The sequence below is a fragment of the Trypanosoma cruzi genome, genomic scaffold (assembly GCF_000209065.1).
Source record: "Trypanosoma cruzi strain CL Brener 1047053514589 genomic scaffold, whole genome shotgun sequence".
NCBI classification, from domain to species: Eukaryota; Euglenozoa; class Kinetoplastea; order Trypanosomatida; family Trypanosomatidae; genus Trypanosoma; species Trypanosoma cruzi.
This window is the reverse complement of record NW_001849251.1, coordinates 1-12,791: the sequence shown is the minus strand read 5'-3', so window position 1 is coordinate 12,791 and position 12,791 is coordinate 1. Positions and strand designations below refer to the sequence as shown.

Below are 12,791 nucleotides of genomic sequence, written 5' to 3'. Positions count from 1 at the left end.
ACGCCTCGCCGCTGCCCTTCACAAGTTCCACCCCTTCGCCAAGTCCTGAAGTGCAAAAACACACGACCGTGTGATATGCCGTCTGCGGGGTTGTCCGCTGGCCGTACGTGGGCAAAGGATGCCTGTATTCCGCAAGGGTCAAAAACCATATGTCCGTTTCAGCTCCCACGTCATGGCGTGTGATTTTCAGCTGCCTTTATTCGCCGCTCCTTGCAGCGAAGTGTTGTCCACCCAAACGTCCATGGTGGATGGCAAGATGGCGGAAAAGGCCGATAAGGCCAGGCGTACCGCGCGTGCCTCGGCCTGCATGATAAGAAAAGGTTTCCTCTCCCACTCCCTCCGGCAATCTTAACATCGCCGGAATCTGGAGAATGAAAACGGCTTCCCATCCATGGAGCGATGCATCCGTGATGATGGCGGTCGATGCATTTTCGGTGGACTTGATGGTTCGCCGACGATTATCCTCATTGATGTGTCGCAATCCCTCGCCCAAGGCGATCGCTGCCGGCGGAAGGTTCGCCGGGGATGTCTCCTGCACAATCCCCCGGTCAAGTGCGGATAATCGTCGTCGCACTGGCTTGATGAGAAAGTGGTAGTCGCATAAACGCGTGCCCAAAATGTCAGCCGCGTACAAAAAGCGTGACGCCACAACCTCCATTTCCGCGATGGTTGAAGAGTTCAGCGCTGACATGGCGCGCACAGACCGGAAAAACCTTCCACTCAGGGATACCGCCCGGTGAGTGATCAAATTGCACCCCCAGGAAGGTGTACTGCGTGGCGCCCGATTCGCGGTCCTCCCTATCGTGACGTGACAACTGTCCGCATTACGAAGCACTTGGGCTTCCCACAATGTCACATCGCTTTTCGATACTGCAATGCGTATATTATCGATCCAAAAGTCGACACGCACCAACGGAGGTGCAGTCCAGAGGGCGTGAACCACCGTCGTCACCCCCGCAATTGCCGAAGTAATAATCTGGAGAATTTCTGGGCTGGCCTTGTATCCCTTTGGGAGCCGTGTCAGCTCCACCAGCGTGCCGTCCTCCACGCGGCGTCGAAAGAGATGCCGAGTCTCCCGCGGTAAAGAGAATTGAAAAAAAGGATGCCTTTACATCCAGGCAGGAAGCGGCCTCAGCCATCACAGGCAGCAAATAATGGGAAATGTGTGAAAGAGGAAAATTCGCCTCGGAAGGGTCGTCTCTGTTCTTGTCGCGTGGCCACGCAATCCATCGTCGTCGTGAACCGGTGGTTTTCTCCTCCACAACCGAGAAAGGTATTATCCATCCGCCTGTTGTTGTGGACGAAGCGTCCTCGATATTTCCGCTGCCTTCAACAATCGCGCGTCAGCGACTGGAATTCTCCGTGAGCCTTCGCGCGCTTTACCGGAGGAAGACGGAGGGAAATGGGACCGCCCGACGAGTCCCCATACTTGCATGAGACTCTCCAAGGTGGCCGGGTTCAACCGGCTCTTGATCCACTCCAGATTCAATACGGGCACGTTGACTTGCTGCTGTAGCGGGATAGCGTGTTCATCTTGTGGAGTGGCCAAACGAGTCCTTGTCGCGCGTCTCGTTATTGTGGCAGCAGGATGGTGAAAATAGTGGAAAAACGCTCCTCTACTCCCAACCAGGGTTACTGCCCTTCCGCAGTTTCTCTCTTCACATCAATGCGACTAGCGACGACACCTGGGTCAGCATTGTGGTGTATCTCTCCAAATATCAAACAGTATTCTGGGGAAGGTCGAACGGGTCGACGTGCTTCGCCAACTGCGGGATCACGTGTGGGTCCAAATTGTACGCCTCCACGATTTGAGCAGCGTGCCTCAACGCACCGCGTTTTATGGAATGCGCCGTGGCATTCCAAGAGGCCAGAGCTTGCTCCAAGTGGGCAGTCGTAAGATTCGTGAGCTTTTCGTTGCGTCGAAGTGTCCTGCATAACTTTATAGTGTCGAACGCATCCTCCTGCCCTCGTATCCTGACGGACCGAAAGGCGCGGTGGGGATCCGCCCTCGCCGTCTTCGGCGCCACGGGCCAATCCCAAGTTAGGGTCCCGTCCGGCTCCAGTGTAAAATTGTTGGGAGTGAAGGCCGCTAATCCCAAACCAACGACTCGCCGTTATCCACACAAGTCGAAAAACAACACGTTCCTTCCAATCGGTCCGGCTGCGGATAAATTGATCCATCCCTTCCGTTGTCGATGAGCGCACCTGCTTTGTTCCCAATCACGCCGCAATTTTTTGTAACCCCGAAAACATCATTTCCCGCGGGGTTCGATCCATTTGCAACATGACCGCAGCATCCTGACGTACTGCAGTCGGGTCGGTGGCGCCACGTCAATTCCCATCAAAAAGGGCGCACAGCTCTCCTCGTTGATCGGCTGTTCGTGCGAGCACCAAAGTGTTGTAAATTGCCCCGCTAGGAACATTCTCGGCTCCCACTTTGGCGGCGCCCACGTCTCTCGACGCACCTCGTTCCCTCTCTTCGTGTGGCTGGCCCAAAGCGGGGATATCGGGGCTTCGTCGTACCACAGTCGAGCGTCGTTGGCGGATAAGCTCCATTGCCCTTCTCGATGATTGCGTCGGGCAATTTTTAACATCGGGTGGAGCATCGGCGGTGCGGTGCGACGTCTTTGCGGAATAGCGGGAGGTGGTGGAATGGATGGGGCTGCCGTCGTCCGCTTTCATAAGAAGCAGCAAGCAGCCCCTCGCCGTTTTTTAACGGCCGTCCGCGCTGCGAGTAACCTCCTCCAGTCGCGTTTCGGACATTGCTTTTATATGTTTATGGACACGTAACATGAAATAACTGGCATCGCAACGATATTTGCGTCCCTCGTCGTTACACGAGAGGCTGGGCTGCCCTCGCAAAGGTGTCTGCCTCATGAACAGCGGTGCATGGACGGGCGAGAATGTTGAAGAGTGGGATGCCGGGGTCGGATGCCATCATGAGCTGCATCCGGAATGCCCGCAGTAAGATCCTTCCCAAATTCATGAAGCGATCAGTGGGATCCCGCTCCGCTTCCAGCGCGCCGATCCACGCAATCAACACTCGAAGGGAAGTTGAGCCTGGTCCTCCGCCCGTTTCCAATAATTGTATGCGCCCCGGAGGTCTAAAAAGACTCCGGAAACGCCCTCATCCCATACACGCGGGGCCCAAGTGGTGACGCCGAATGCGCGGAACATTCGTCCCTCTTTTCCTGTAGCGCAATGATCGTCCAAAGAGAAGTACTGGAGGGCAAAGGCATCGAGGGATAGAAATGTGGTCACCCGAAATTGCCCTGAGACGTCTGGAGAAATAACCTGCCGTCTATCTCGCGCCGGAGTTCGTTGGGCCGTGCGTGACGACGCGCCCACAGCCATCAAGCGATGCTTTTAATGTGGTTTTTTGTTAACGCCATATTCGGCCTTATTGTGACACGCGACAGGTCCATCTGTAGGACCTCTCCGAGAGGCGGAAACTTCTTCCCGGCCCACCGTCTCCGCATTCCACGCGGCTTGCTGCGCCTCTTTAGCACTAATGCGTGCCTCTCGATCCTGTAGTTGGGTGCGGGTCGCCTCCAACTGCTGTTCGCGTCCGGCGAGCGCGCACTCTCGTTCTGCAAGAAGGCCGCCGGCGACCGCAATGTCAGATTCGCGCACCGATAGGTTGTTATGCGCCTCTTCCACCTGCGAATGAAACTGAACGCTTCGATTCTGCACGTCCACGGCGGCGTGGGCGTATTTCGTGCTCAAGCGCTCCCCTTCAGCAATGATGAGCCCTTGCCACGCGCCCCAACTCCCGGACTGCGCCCACGATGGGCAAGATCAATTGATTCTCAAAATTTGGTAATTGAAAAGTCCGGAGATTCGCAATATGTCCTGTAAGGCTCGAATCCTCCCAGGGCTTGGTGACATTTCCCAAAATCAGACATAAGCCTGTCGAGGAGGGAGCCACAGTTAACGTCTCGTCCGACATCTCGGTTCCACTAGTGAACGTTGTCTGCACCTCGGTTTCGCCACGCTGGCGTACAAGGTCCCAGAGACGGGCGCCAATATCACACCACTCGGAGGCCGTGTAAGGAACCAATGCCGTTTCCTTAAACCAAACTGGCTGTGTCCGTAAGCTTAAAAATAAAAAAGTATCCGGCCGCCATCGGTTCCCTGCTCCCTTAAGGTCATGGCCTTCCCAAAATTCATACGATAGGAAAAGTCTCATAAAGAAGAGCATTAGTTTTATCAAGATACATATACATCAATTAAGTTCTCCAGGTCTCCCGCGATCATTCTCTTCAGAAGCTCCTAAAAAAAGAAATGTAGTAACACCGTAACACCACCAGCCACAATGGTTTTCTCATACCGGGGCACTTCTCCAATCATGCCTCGTATACACACACACAACTACCATACTATATAGAAATTACCCAATGTTTTTCACCAGAAACCAAACATCCCCACTCCCTCCCTAATTTTCTTCTGTCATTGTTATGCTCCATAGCGTTGGAGATTTTTGGCATTTGTATGCTATTCCGCCGCCTGGGGCTGGTGCACCCGCACCGTATGCACACACACACACACACACACACACACGTATCCAAAAACAAATAAGTCACCAAATAATTTTTACCAATAATCGAAACTGCCCCCTTCCCTCCCTAATTTGTTTTCATATTTCGGTGGTTCTTCCACACTGCGGTGAGCGTCTTATCCTCTAAAGTCTTAGGATTATATTGGCACTTGGCACTGGCGCGCCTTCTCCTTCCGGGACCACGCAATTTTTTGGTTTTCCTTCTCGCTCACATTATCGGAATTTACAACATCACATCCCTGCCAGTCATTCAACGGCGTGCCGTCTGCGTGCTGCACATAAATAATATCCCACGACATGTCTCGGAATAATTCCTCCCAACCATTAAAATACGCCGCCAGGCACTCAGTGAACTGCCCCACAGTGCCGCCGGTGGTGTGATGCTCACTCGCCGTAGTCATCCGCAGCCCAACCAGCGTCCTCGGATTTGAGTCCATGAAGAAAAAGGCGTCCAACAACGGAAATTTCTCAACCTCCGGCATGTACAGCACCCGGTGGTTTATACAAGTCTTCTTGTCAACGTGTTCCGCCAAAGGCAAAAAATAGTGCCTGGTGGGGCGCTCCCGTGAGTACACTTCCGGCGCACAGAGGCGTTACTGACGTCGTGTTGGTGGCCTCAGCTCCTTCAGTGTACAAATTATTCCAGTCATGAAAGTCCCAGTCAAAAATGCAAACACGGTGCTCTTCCCAAAAAATTGCGTATATGAGATGATCACCAATCCTCGATTCAAATAAGTTAAACTCAGCCTGCGTCATTAACTGTGCCAACATGCACAGTGGTTCACTTGCGAGGTGGGCAGTTATCGGTGCATTGAAAGGCGACTCGCCATTGCGCTCTCCTCGTACTCGGACAATCCTCGCAAGATATTCGAGCGCCTTATTATCCTCCCACAGTTTTGGAAGTTCCAAAAACAAAGTAACTCTCGATTCCCCAAAAGGGCGTCCTATCCACAAAGCTGTGGCAACCGTCGATCCGTGCGTTACAATTCCCTTCATCAAAGATGTAGCGAAGAATCAATCCCACTTTATCCATGCGACCCCTCAACTCTCGCCAGTATTCCGCTTGCTGCTGCACGGGTTGATTGCGCTTCATCCAAACGCACATTGCCTTCACGTCGCTCTCATCAGGGCAATTCATTATGATTCGTACGGCTCTCTTTTCACTCGCCCAGTGTATGTAACTTGTTTTCTCTAGTGTGGCCACCACAAGCATGCCCCATCCTCCGGGAGGCAAACAAGGAGGCAGAATATCAAACCTGCCTCCCAATTCGTAGATAATATACCCCTTCATCCCGCGCCAAGACAGGTCCTTCACAAGTTTGATCATATGTTCTCATCGATGTGTTTTTTCACCGCCTTGATGGTCTTGTCAAACAGGAATTTTCGATCCGCAATAAAGTAAACAACCACAGGGAGTTTCTCCACATCGCAGTGCAGCAGCTGGTAGAGGAGGTACGAGCCGGCATTCATCGACTTACCGATCCCGGGCGTCCCGATCAAGGCGTGCAGAATTGGCGCAAAGTGCTCCTCAGAAAGACTGTTGAACCACTCGGTGAGATCGCCCTTGACGATCTGCCACACTCGCTCCACCTCACAGTTCACATGGCAGTCACGAGTGGAATTATTCTCCTTCCATATTCCACGAGCACGGCCATGCTTTGTCCGAGGCGAGCACCATCAGTCTGGGACGTGCTTCACCAGATTGCTCCACACCGTCATCCTTTTCGAGGGACTCGCCAACTGCCCTGTACGTCCATGGCTGCGGTGGTTCCCCCTCACTCACATCCATTCCCGTCCCCTCGCCGCCAGGAACCCCCACGACACGATGCCACCTCGCATTTTACACAAAGTTGTAGCATCCCTCCAGGTATATCGGTGCACTCGTCGTCATTGGGTTCCTCGCCTCCTCGGCAGCTGCATCCAAAAACCTTTTATTGATTTCATGAACACTTGCCGTTACCTCCGCAGCAGCCACTAATCACCTCAGTAAATTGTCCATACAATGCTCCTAAAGCCTGCTTAAATCCTCTTCCATATCCATTTCATCCAATACAGCCCTCTCCATCATCTTGTAACGATCGGATGCCTGTATTTCGCCCAATACTCCTGCAACGCAAATATACTTCTCGGGATCCTAAAAACCCCTCCCGCAAGACATCCCGATTGGCGTCCACAAAGCCCCTGCCATCAAATCTCCTATTAAGAAGCTCATTCAGCTTTCTGTCCATGACACGAACTTTTCCTTCAAACAGTACATCTTCAATCTTACTTACAAGGGTGGATTTTTTTTCGCTGCTCCGAGTATCCGTCTGGCATTTCAAGAGCCGAATCAAGTTTTTGCATTGCCCGGAAATTGATCGTATCCCTCCTCTCATAGTCCCTCCATTGATGAAGAGAGAACACACCCTCGTGAAGAAGTTTGTACACCTGGTAGTCTGTCAAATTAAGAATTCCCTCAAGAAGCTGCTGGCCTTTTACGTAAGCATCGAATCTCCAAATAAACATCTCCCCCGTCGCATTGTAGTCTTTCATCAACGGTCGCCATGGAGCCAATACAATTCGAAAAAAAAATATTAAGCTTCAAGCTGGTGCTGAGAGTATCTCCGTCTAGCATTAGATCTTCCACCAGACTGTCAAGAGTCCACGGCGGTCACTCTTTACTCCACACCAAATGTCGAGCTGTAGCGTCGGAGCCAACACAGGTGCCGCTGGCCCCAAAGGACACTCGCGGCTGTTTCGTCCCGCAGTCCCAGTGGCGTTGGGCGTGGCACTCGCACGGCGGGGCGGTCGGTGCGCCACGCAGCCGCACTGCAACGCCTGTCGGTGAAACAGTCAAGGCCCACCGCCTCCGCAGCAACGCGACGTGCAACCGGCCACAACACCGCCACATTATCGTCCTTTTTTATTTTGTTTTATTCACGTTGTGTGTCGGTTTGCCCCATCACCGGCACTAAAAACAACTGCACAACTTCACAGAGGATGAAATCTTCTGGGTCGCTGGCCGGATCCTGTAATTACCCAAAAATAAGGGAAAAAAAGGCGGTGAATGGAGAGGCAATGAGTTCTCCGTAATGTTTGCCCCAATGTGTCTATGCATACACATTCTGCTAATCACTGCCGTTGACTTCTGCAGATGGTTAGAATTAGAAACACTTATCCCCCGCGAAGTGGCAGGCCTTTGGGGCTCCTCCACCCACAAGGTGGAGATCACAAAGTGGGTGGGTGGGAAGGCAAAAATGAAAAATAAAATAAAAAAATAATCCTTTCGTCTGGCAGCTGTCGGCTCCCTGACTCCCTCAATCGCGGTCTCCCAAAAGACAGTGCGATAGAAGAGAAAAAAGTTGTGAAGAGATATCTTCGTTTGCGCGAGATATGAATTTATTTGGGCAGCCAGCCGTCCTCACAGGCATTCTTTTCACAAAATCCCATGAAAATAAAGAAAAATTATGCGGCCCCTACAGTGCGCAACAGCCTCCGGTGACGATGCGCCTCTGGTGGAAAAAATAAAATAAAATAAAAAAAAGGGTGTGGTGAGTGTGGCACTGCTGACCACAACGGTTCTCTGAAAAGAAAGGCATTCACTGTCTAGACCTCGTAGGCACACACATATAAAAATCGCTAAAATACTTCCTAATATATTTCACCAGAAAGAAATGCACTTTGATACTACTTATTTTTTTCGATTTTCTTGCCTTTTTCATCCCCCTCAGGTAGACCATCATCAGAAAATTTGATTGCCTCAGGAAATTTACCTTTTAACATAACCCGGTATTGGTGTACCTTTCCGTCCCAGAACGCCACAATTTCTTTTTCAGCGTCGGTTTCATTCTTGGGATTGACGTAATCACATCTCTGCCATTTTTCCATCGGCTTGCTGTCTGCGTGCTGCATGTAAATAATATCCCACGACATGTCTCGGGATAATTCGTCCCAATCATCAAAAAATCCCGCCAGGTGCTCAGTGAACTGCCTCACAGTGCTGGCGGTGGTGTGATGCGCACTCGCCGTCGTCATCCGCAGCCCGACCAGCGTCTTCCGCGGTGACTCCATGAAGAAAAAGCCGTCCACCAGCGGAAAGTTTGGGAACGTCGGTATGTACAGCACCCGATACTTTAATTCTTGCGGGCAATCAATAAACTTCAGTTCAGTTATTGCAGCTGCCTCGGTGGGGTAACCATGAGGGTTTAACGTTAGCACCGAGGACCGTGTTTCGGAAGGTGATGGTGGCTTCAGCTCCTTGAGATCCTTCACTATGGAAGTGACAAACTCCACACTCAAGAATACGTTCAAAGCATACTTTTTCAAAGCTGCAGGTTGAAGAACATTCTTCATCCCCAATACGAGGAAAAAAATATCATGCGGACTCAGCGCCTTTGCCAAACGAGATACTGTTAAAACCCCAAGATACTCACATATAAGTGCATTAGTGAAGTCCTCAAATGCACTACCTTCTCTCACTCGAACAACCTTCAAAAGTTTTTGAGACGGATCCTCGGAATACCATTTTTTCTCTCCTCCCTGTGTAAAGTACTTTCCTTGCTCCCCAAGATTGATCCATCTCAAGGCCCTCATAACATCTTGCGTGCGTTTTCTATATTCATCCTCATCGAAGATGTGACGTGGAATCGGCCCCAATTTTTCAATGCGTTCTTTGACCATCCTCCAGTATTCCGTTTTTTTCTCCGCAGTCTCGTCACGCTTCATCCATGCACACATCGCCTTCACATCCATCTCGTCGGGGCAATTCATGATGATTCGACTGGCTTTTAGTTGCTTCTCCCACTCATCATAGTTGCTTGCCTTTGGCGATGACACCACAATCATGCCCCATCCGGTGGAGGGTAAAAAATGTCTCAGCGGCGGCGTTCCTTTCTTTGCCACATCGTAAATAATATACCCTTTCATCCCACTCTTCCTCAAACTTCTCAAAGCCGTGATGCACATGTCCTCATCGCTGTATCTTCTCACGGTTTTGGCGGTCTTGTCAAACACGTACACATCACGTCCACCAAAACAGTGAACGACCACTTGGAGTTTATAGATATCGTAGTGCAGCAGCTGGTAGAGGAGGTACGAGCTGGCAGCCACCGATTTCCCAATCCCGGGTGTCCCAATCAACACACGCCGCACGGGTGAAGAACTGAGAGTCAAGTCAAAGTTGCTGAACCACTCGGTGAGATCGCCCTTGACGATCTGCCACACTCGATCCACCTCGAAGTTAACAAAAAAGTCCTCCGAAGAATCCTGTGTCATATTCCACGAGTACGGCCATCCCTTGTCCGAGGTGAGCACCATCAACACGGGAGGTGCTTCACCGGATTGCTGCACACTGTCATCCTTTTCGAGGGTGTCACCAATTTTCTTGTACGTCCATGACTGTTTCGGTTTCCCCTCCTTCACCTCCATTCCCACCCCCGTTTTCTTTCGCTCCTCGCCCTCCGGAAGTTCCACCACACGATGCCACCTCGCATTGTACACAGACTCGTAGCATCCCTCCAGTTTCATCGCTGCACTCGTCGTCGTTAGGATCCTTATATCCTCAAGGGCTGCATCCAAAAACTCGTTAGTGATGCCATGAACACCTGCCTTTACCTCCGCTGCAGCTTCTGACCACCCAAGTAGATTGCTGACACCATTTTTGTAAAGCTTCTTTATATCTTTTTCAAAGATTATTTCACCCTTTACAGCCCTCTCCATCCTCGCATAAGCATCTGTTGCCTGTATTTCGTTCAGTACTCCCTTATCACGGATATACTTCTTGGGATCCTTGAAAAACTCCTTCAGCAAAGCACTCCGATTGGTAGCCACAATGCCCCTGCCGTCCAGTTCCCTCGTAAGAAAGTCGTTCAGCTTCATTTCCTTGTAGCGGACTCCTCCTTTAAACAGTACATCTTCGATCGTAGTGGAAATGGTAAATTTCATTTCTTGCGCTCGTCTTCGCCTTTCCTCTGCCTCACGCCTCGCTTCTCTCAGTACCTGCATGAGAACTCCGTTTAGTTTTTCTTTTGGAAAAGGAGTGATTGTGTCCTTTCCTTCATAGTCCCTCCATTGCTCAATCGAAAACACACCCTCGTGATGAAGCTTGTACACTTGGTACTCTTTTAAATTAAAAATAACTCTAAGAAGCTGCTGGTCTTGTACGTAATCATCCGGCTCCTGAACAAACGCCTCCATCGTCACGTTGTGGTCTTCATCAACGGCCGCCCTGCCGCCAACATAATCCCAAAGGTAATCGTTCAGCTTCATGTCGGTGTTGAGAGTGTCTCCACCCAGCAGAATGTCCTTTACGGTGCTGCCCATGGTCCACTTTGGTTGCTGCGTTCCCTCCACTCCTCTGCGAGTTGCAGCGTCGGAACCATCGCCGGGGATGCCGCTTCGAGGCGCCATCACAACACCCGTGCGATGAAGCATCCCACTCGCACCGCCCAACTGCGGCCAGCAGGCGCCGCCGGCTCCAAAGGACACTCGCGGCTGTTTCGTCCCGCAGTCCCAATGGCGTTGGGCGTGGCACTCGCACGGCGGGGCTGTTGGTGCGCTACGCAGCCGCACTGCAACGCCTGTCGGCAAAACAGTCAAGGCCCACCGCCCCCGCAGCAACGCAACGTGCAACCGGCCACAACACCGCCACATTATCGTCCTTTTTTATTTTGTTTTATTCGCGTTGTCTGTTTGTTTTCCCTATCACTAACACTAGTAATGAGTGTACACCTTCGCAGAGGGTGAAGTAAAAATCACAAAAGAAAACACGATCCCACCGTCCCGATGCAACTCAGCACTCTCCTCCACCCACCACCATTGCAGCACAGGAGACCGCAGTCACATCGCAGAGTCAGCACCACAATGTGCACCGCACCACCGTGCAGTGAACGATGGGCGGGACGCAGCCATGCATCGCCCCGCTCCATTTTACCACCACTCAATTCTTGCGTGCCCGCACAAAGCAGCAAAAAGAATCAGAGTGCACACAAACCCAATCAACACCCTCACTCGCTGAAGCACATTATTCGCATGGAGTGGCATCCAAGCACACAGCAGCAGTAGCAGGCTGCATGGAATTTCCCTGCCAACCCTGCAAAGAGACACAACAACTCTGCGGAGTAAAAGTGGCAGCCCTCGGTGTTGCCCGCAGTTCACATGGCTGGACAAGTTCCACGCACGCATAGTTCCAAACCCCTCGCTGCCTGAGTGCACATCAACTGAACAAGTAAAAAAAATACGTGCGCGAAAGATGGCATTTAAATACGTGAAGGCGTCAGCCTGTTTCGTTCGATGGCGTTGGCGAGCAATCCCACACAATCCAATCAAAGTGGCACGCCGGACAGGGAGGCGTCAGTTAATACAAATAATTGCGCCAATGCAAAAAGCAGCAGGGATTTGGGTTTTGCACCCGACCTCGGGGGCGACAGTGGCATGAGAGTGTGTAAGTGTGCAATACCTTTCGTGGGACGGTGCTGCCCAATCCCGCCGTGCCTTGAGATAAAAGAACAACAACAACAAAAAGGATGGCCATGGCGCAGCTCCACTCAGGGGAAGCAATCGGGGCAGACACGGGTGGGAACCAAAGACCATACAAAATAAAAAAGGGGTAATAACTCCTCCAAGCCACGGAATCGTGCAATGTTCATCCCTCTCCTTCTACATTGAGGCCACCACGACAGAACAAATGCAACAGACACGCGTACCGCACAATATATTTCGCTGTCCCGCGTTCCATCTTACTTCCCATGCGTGCCACGGCGGTGTTGCCTGCGTTACATCTGAGATAACTCCAAAATATCAGGCACCACGCTGTGGAGAGTGGATGCTTGACGAACGTGACCGCGTTAGTGCCTAACACGAAATGACGTCAAGGAAAAAAGATATTCGCGGCTCAAGCCGCCCGTGTGTGGCCGTACTAAAGCAGACACTGAGACACGTGTGGAACAACGTAAAAGGAGACAGGAGGAACCACCAGAGTAATCCAAAAAAAACATATCGATACATAAATACACAAAAAAATACATCAGCCTGCATACTTTTCCGTCCATTTTCCTTTTTTCGCATTTTATACAACATCATAACCAACGAGAAAAACAGGCACGCCCTCCCACACAGTCATCGGGGAGCAGGAGAGAGAGTCATTGCAGGCACCCGCACAGAAATAGAAACAATGCACAGAAAAACAGCGAGAATGCCGTTGCGGAGTCCGATGGGTGGCTGTGGTGCGTAGCAGCAGTGGCCCCACGCCCTCCCT

The 12,791-nt window shown here is 51.4% G+C and overlaps 1 protein-coding gene and 1 pseudogene across 1 annotated transcript, besides 7 other annotated features; both read right to left on the bottom strand.

Annotated features, from left to right (window-relative positions):
* Nucleotides 1-4,274: a mobile genetic element.
* Nucleotides 1-12,791: a sequence feature (areas not merged during assembly with more than two copies in the genome that could not be assigned to a particular haplotype).
* Nucleotides 4,100-4,274: a mobile genetic element.
* Nucleotides 4,534-4,560: a microsatellite.
* On the bottom strand, nt 4,624-7,449 carry Tc00.1047053505373.30 (annotated as a pseudogene).
* Nucleotides 7,542-7,984: a mobile genetic element.
* Nucleotides 7,798-7,819: a sequence feature (AT_rich).
* Nucleotides 8,057-8,081: a sequence feature (AT_rich).
* Nucleotides 8,225-11,188, bottom strand: Tc00.1047053505373.10 (retrotransposon hot spot (RHS) protein, putative; the record flags this gene model as incomplete). The annotated part of the gene is made up of 1 exon (XM_802244.1): nt 8,225-11,188. The coding sequence occupies one exon, from the start codon at nt 11,186-11,188 to the stop codon at nt 8,225-8,227; it is 2,964 nt and encodes a 987-aa protein (XP_807337.1).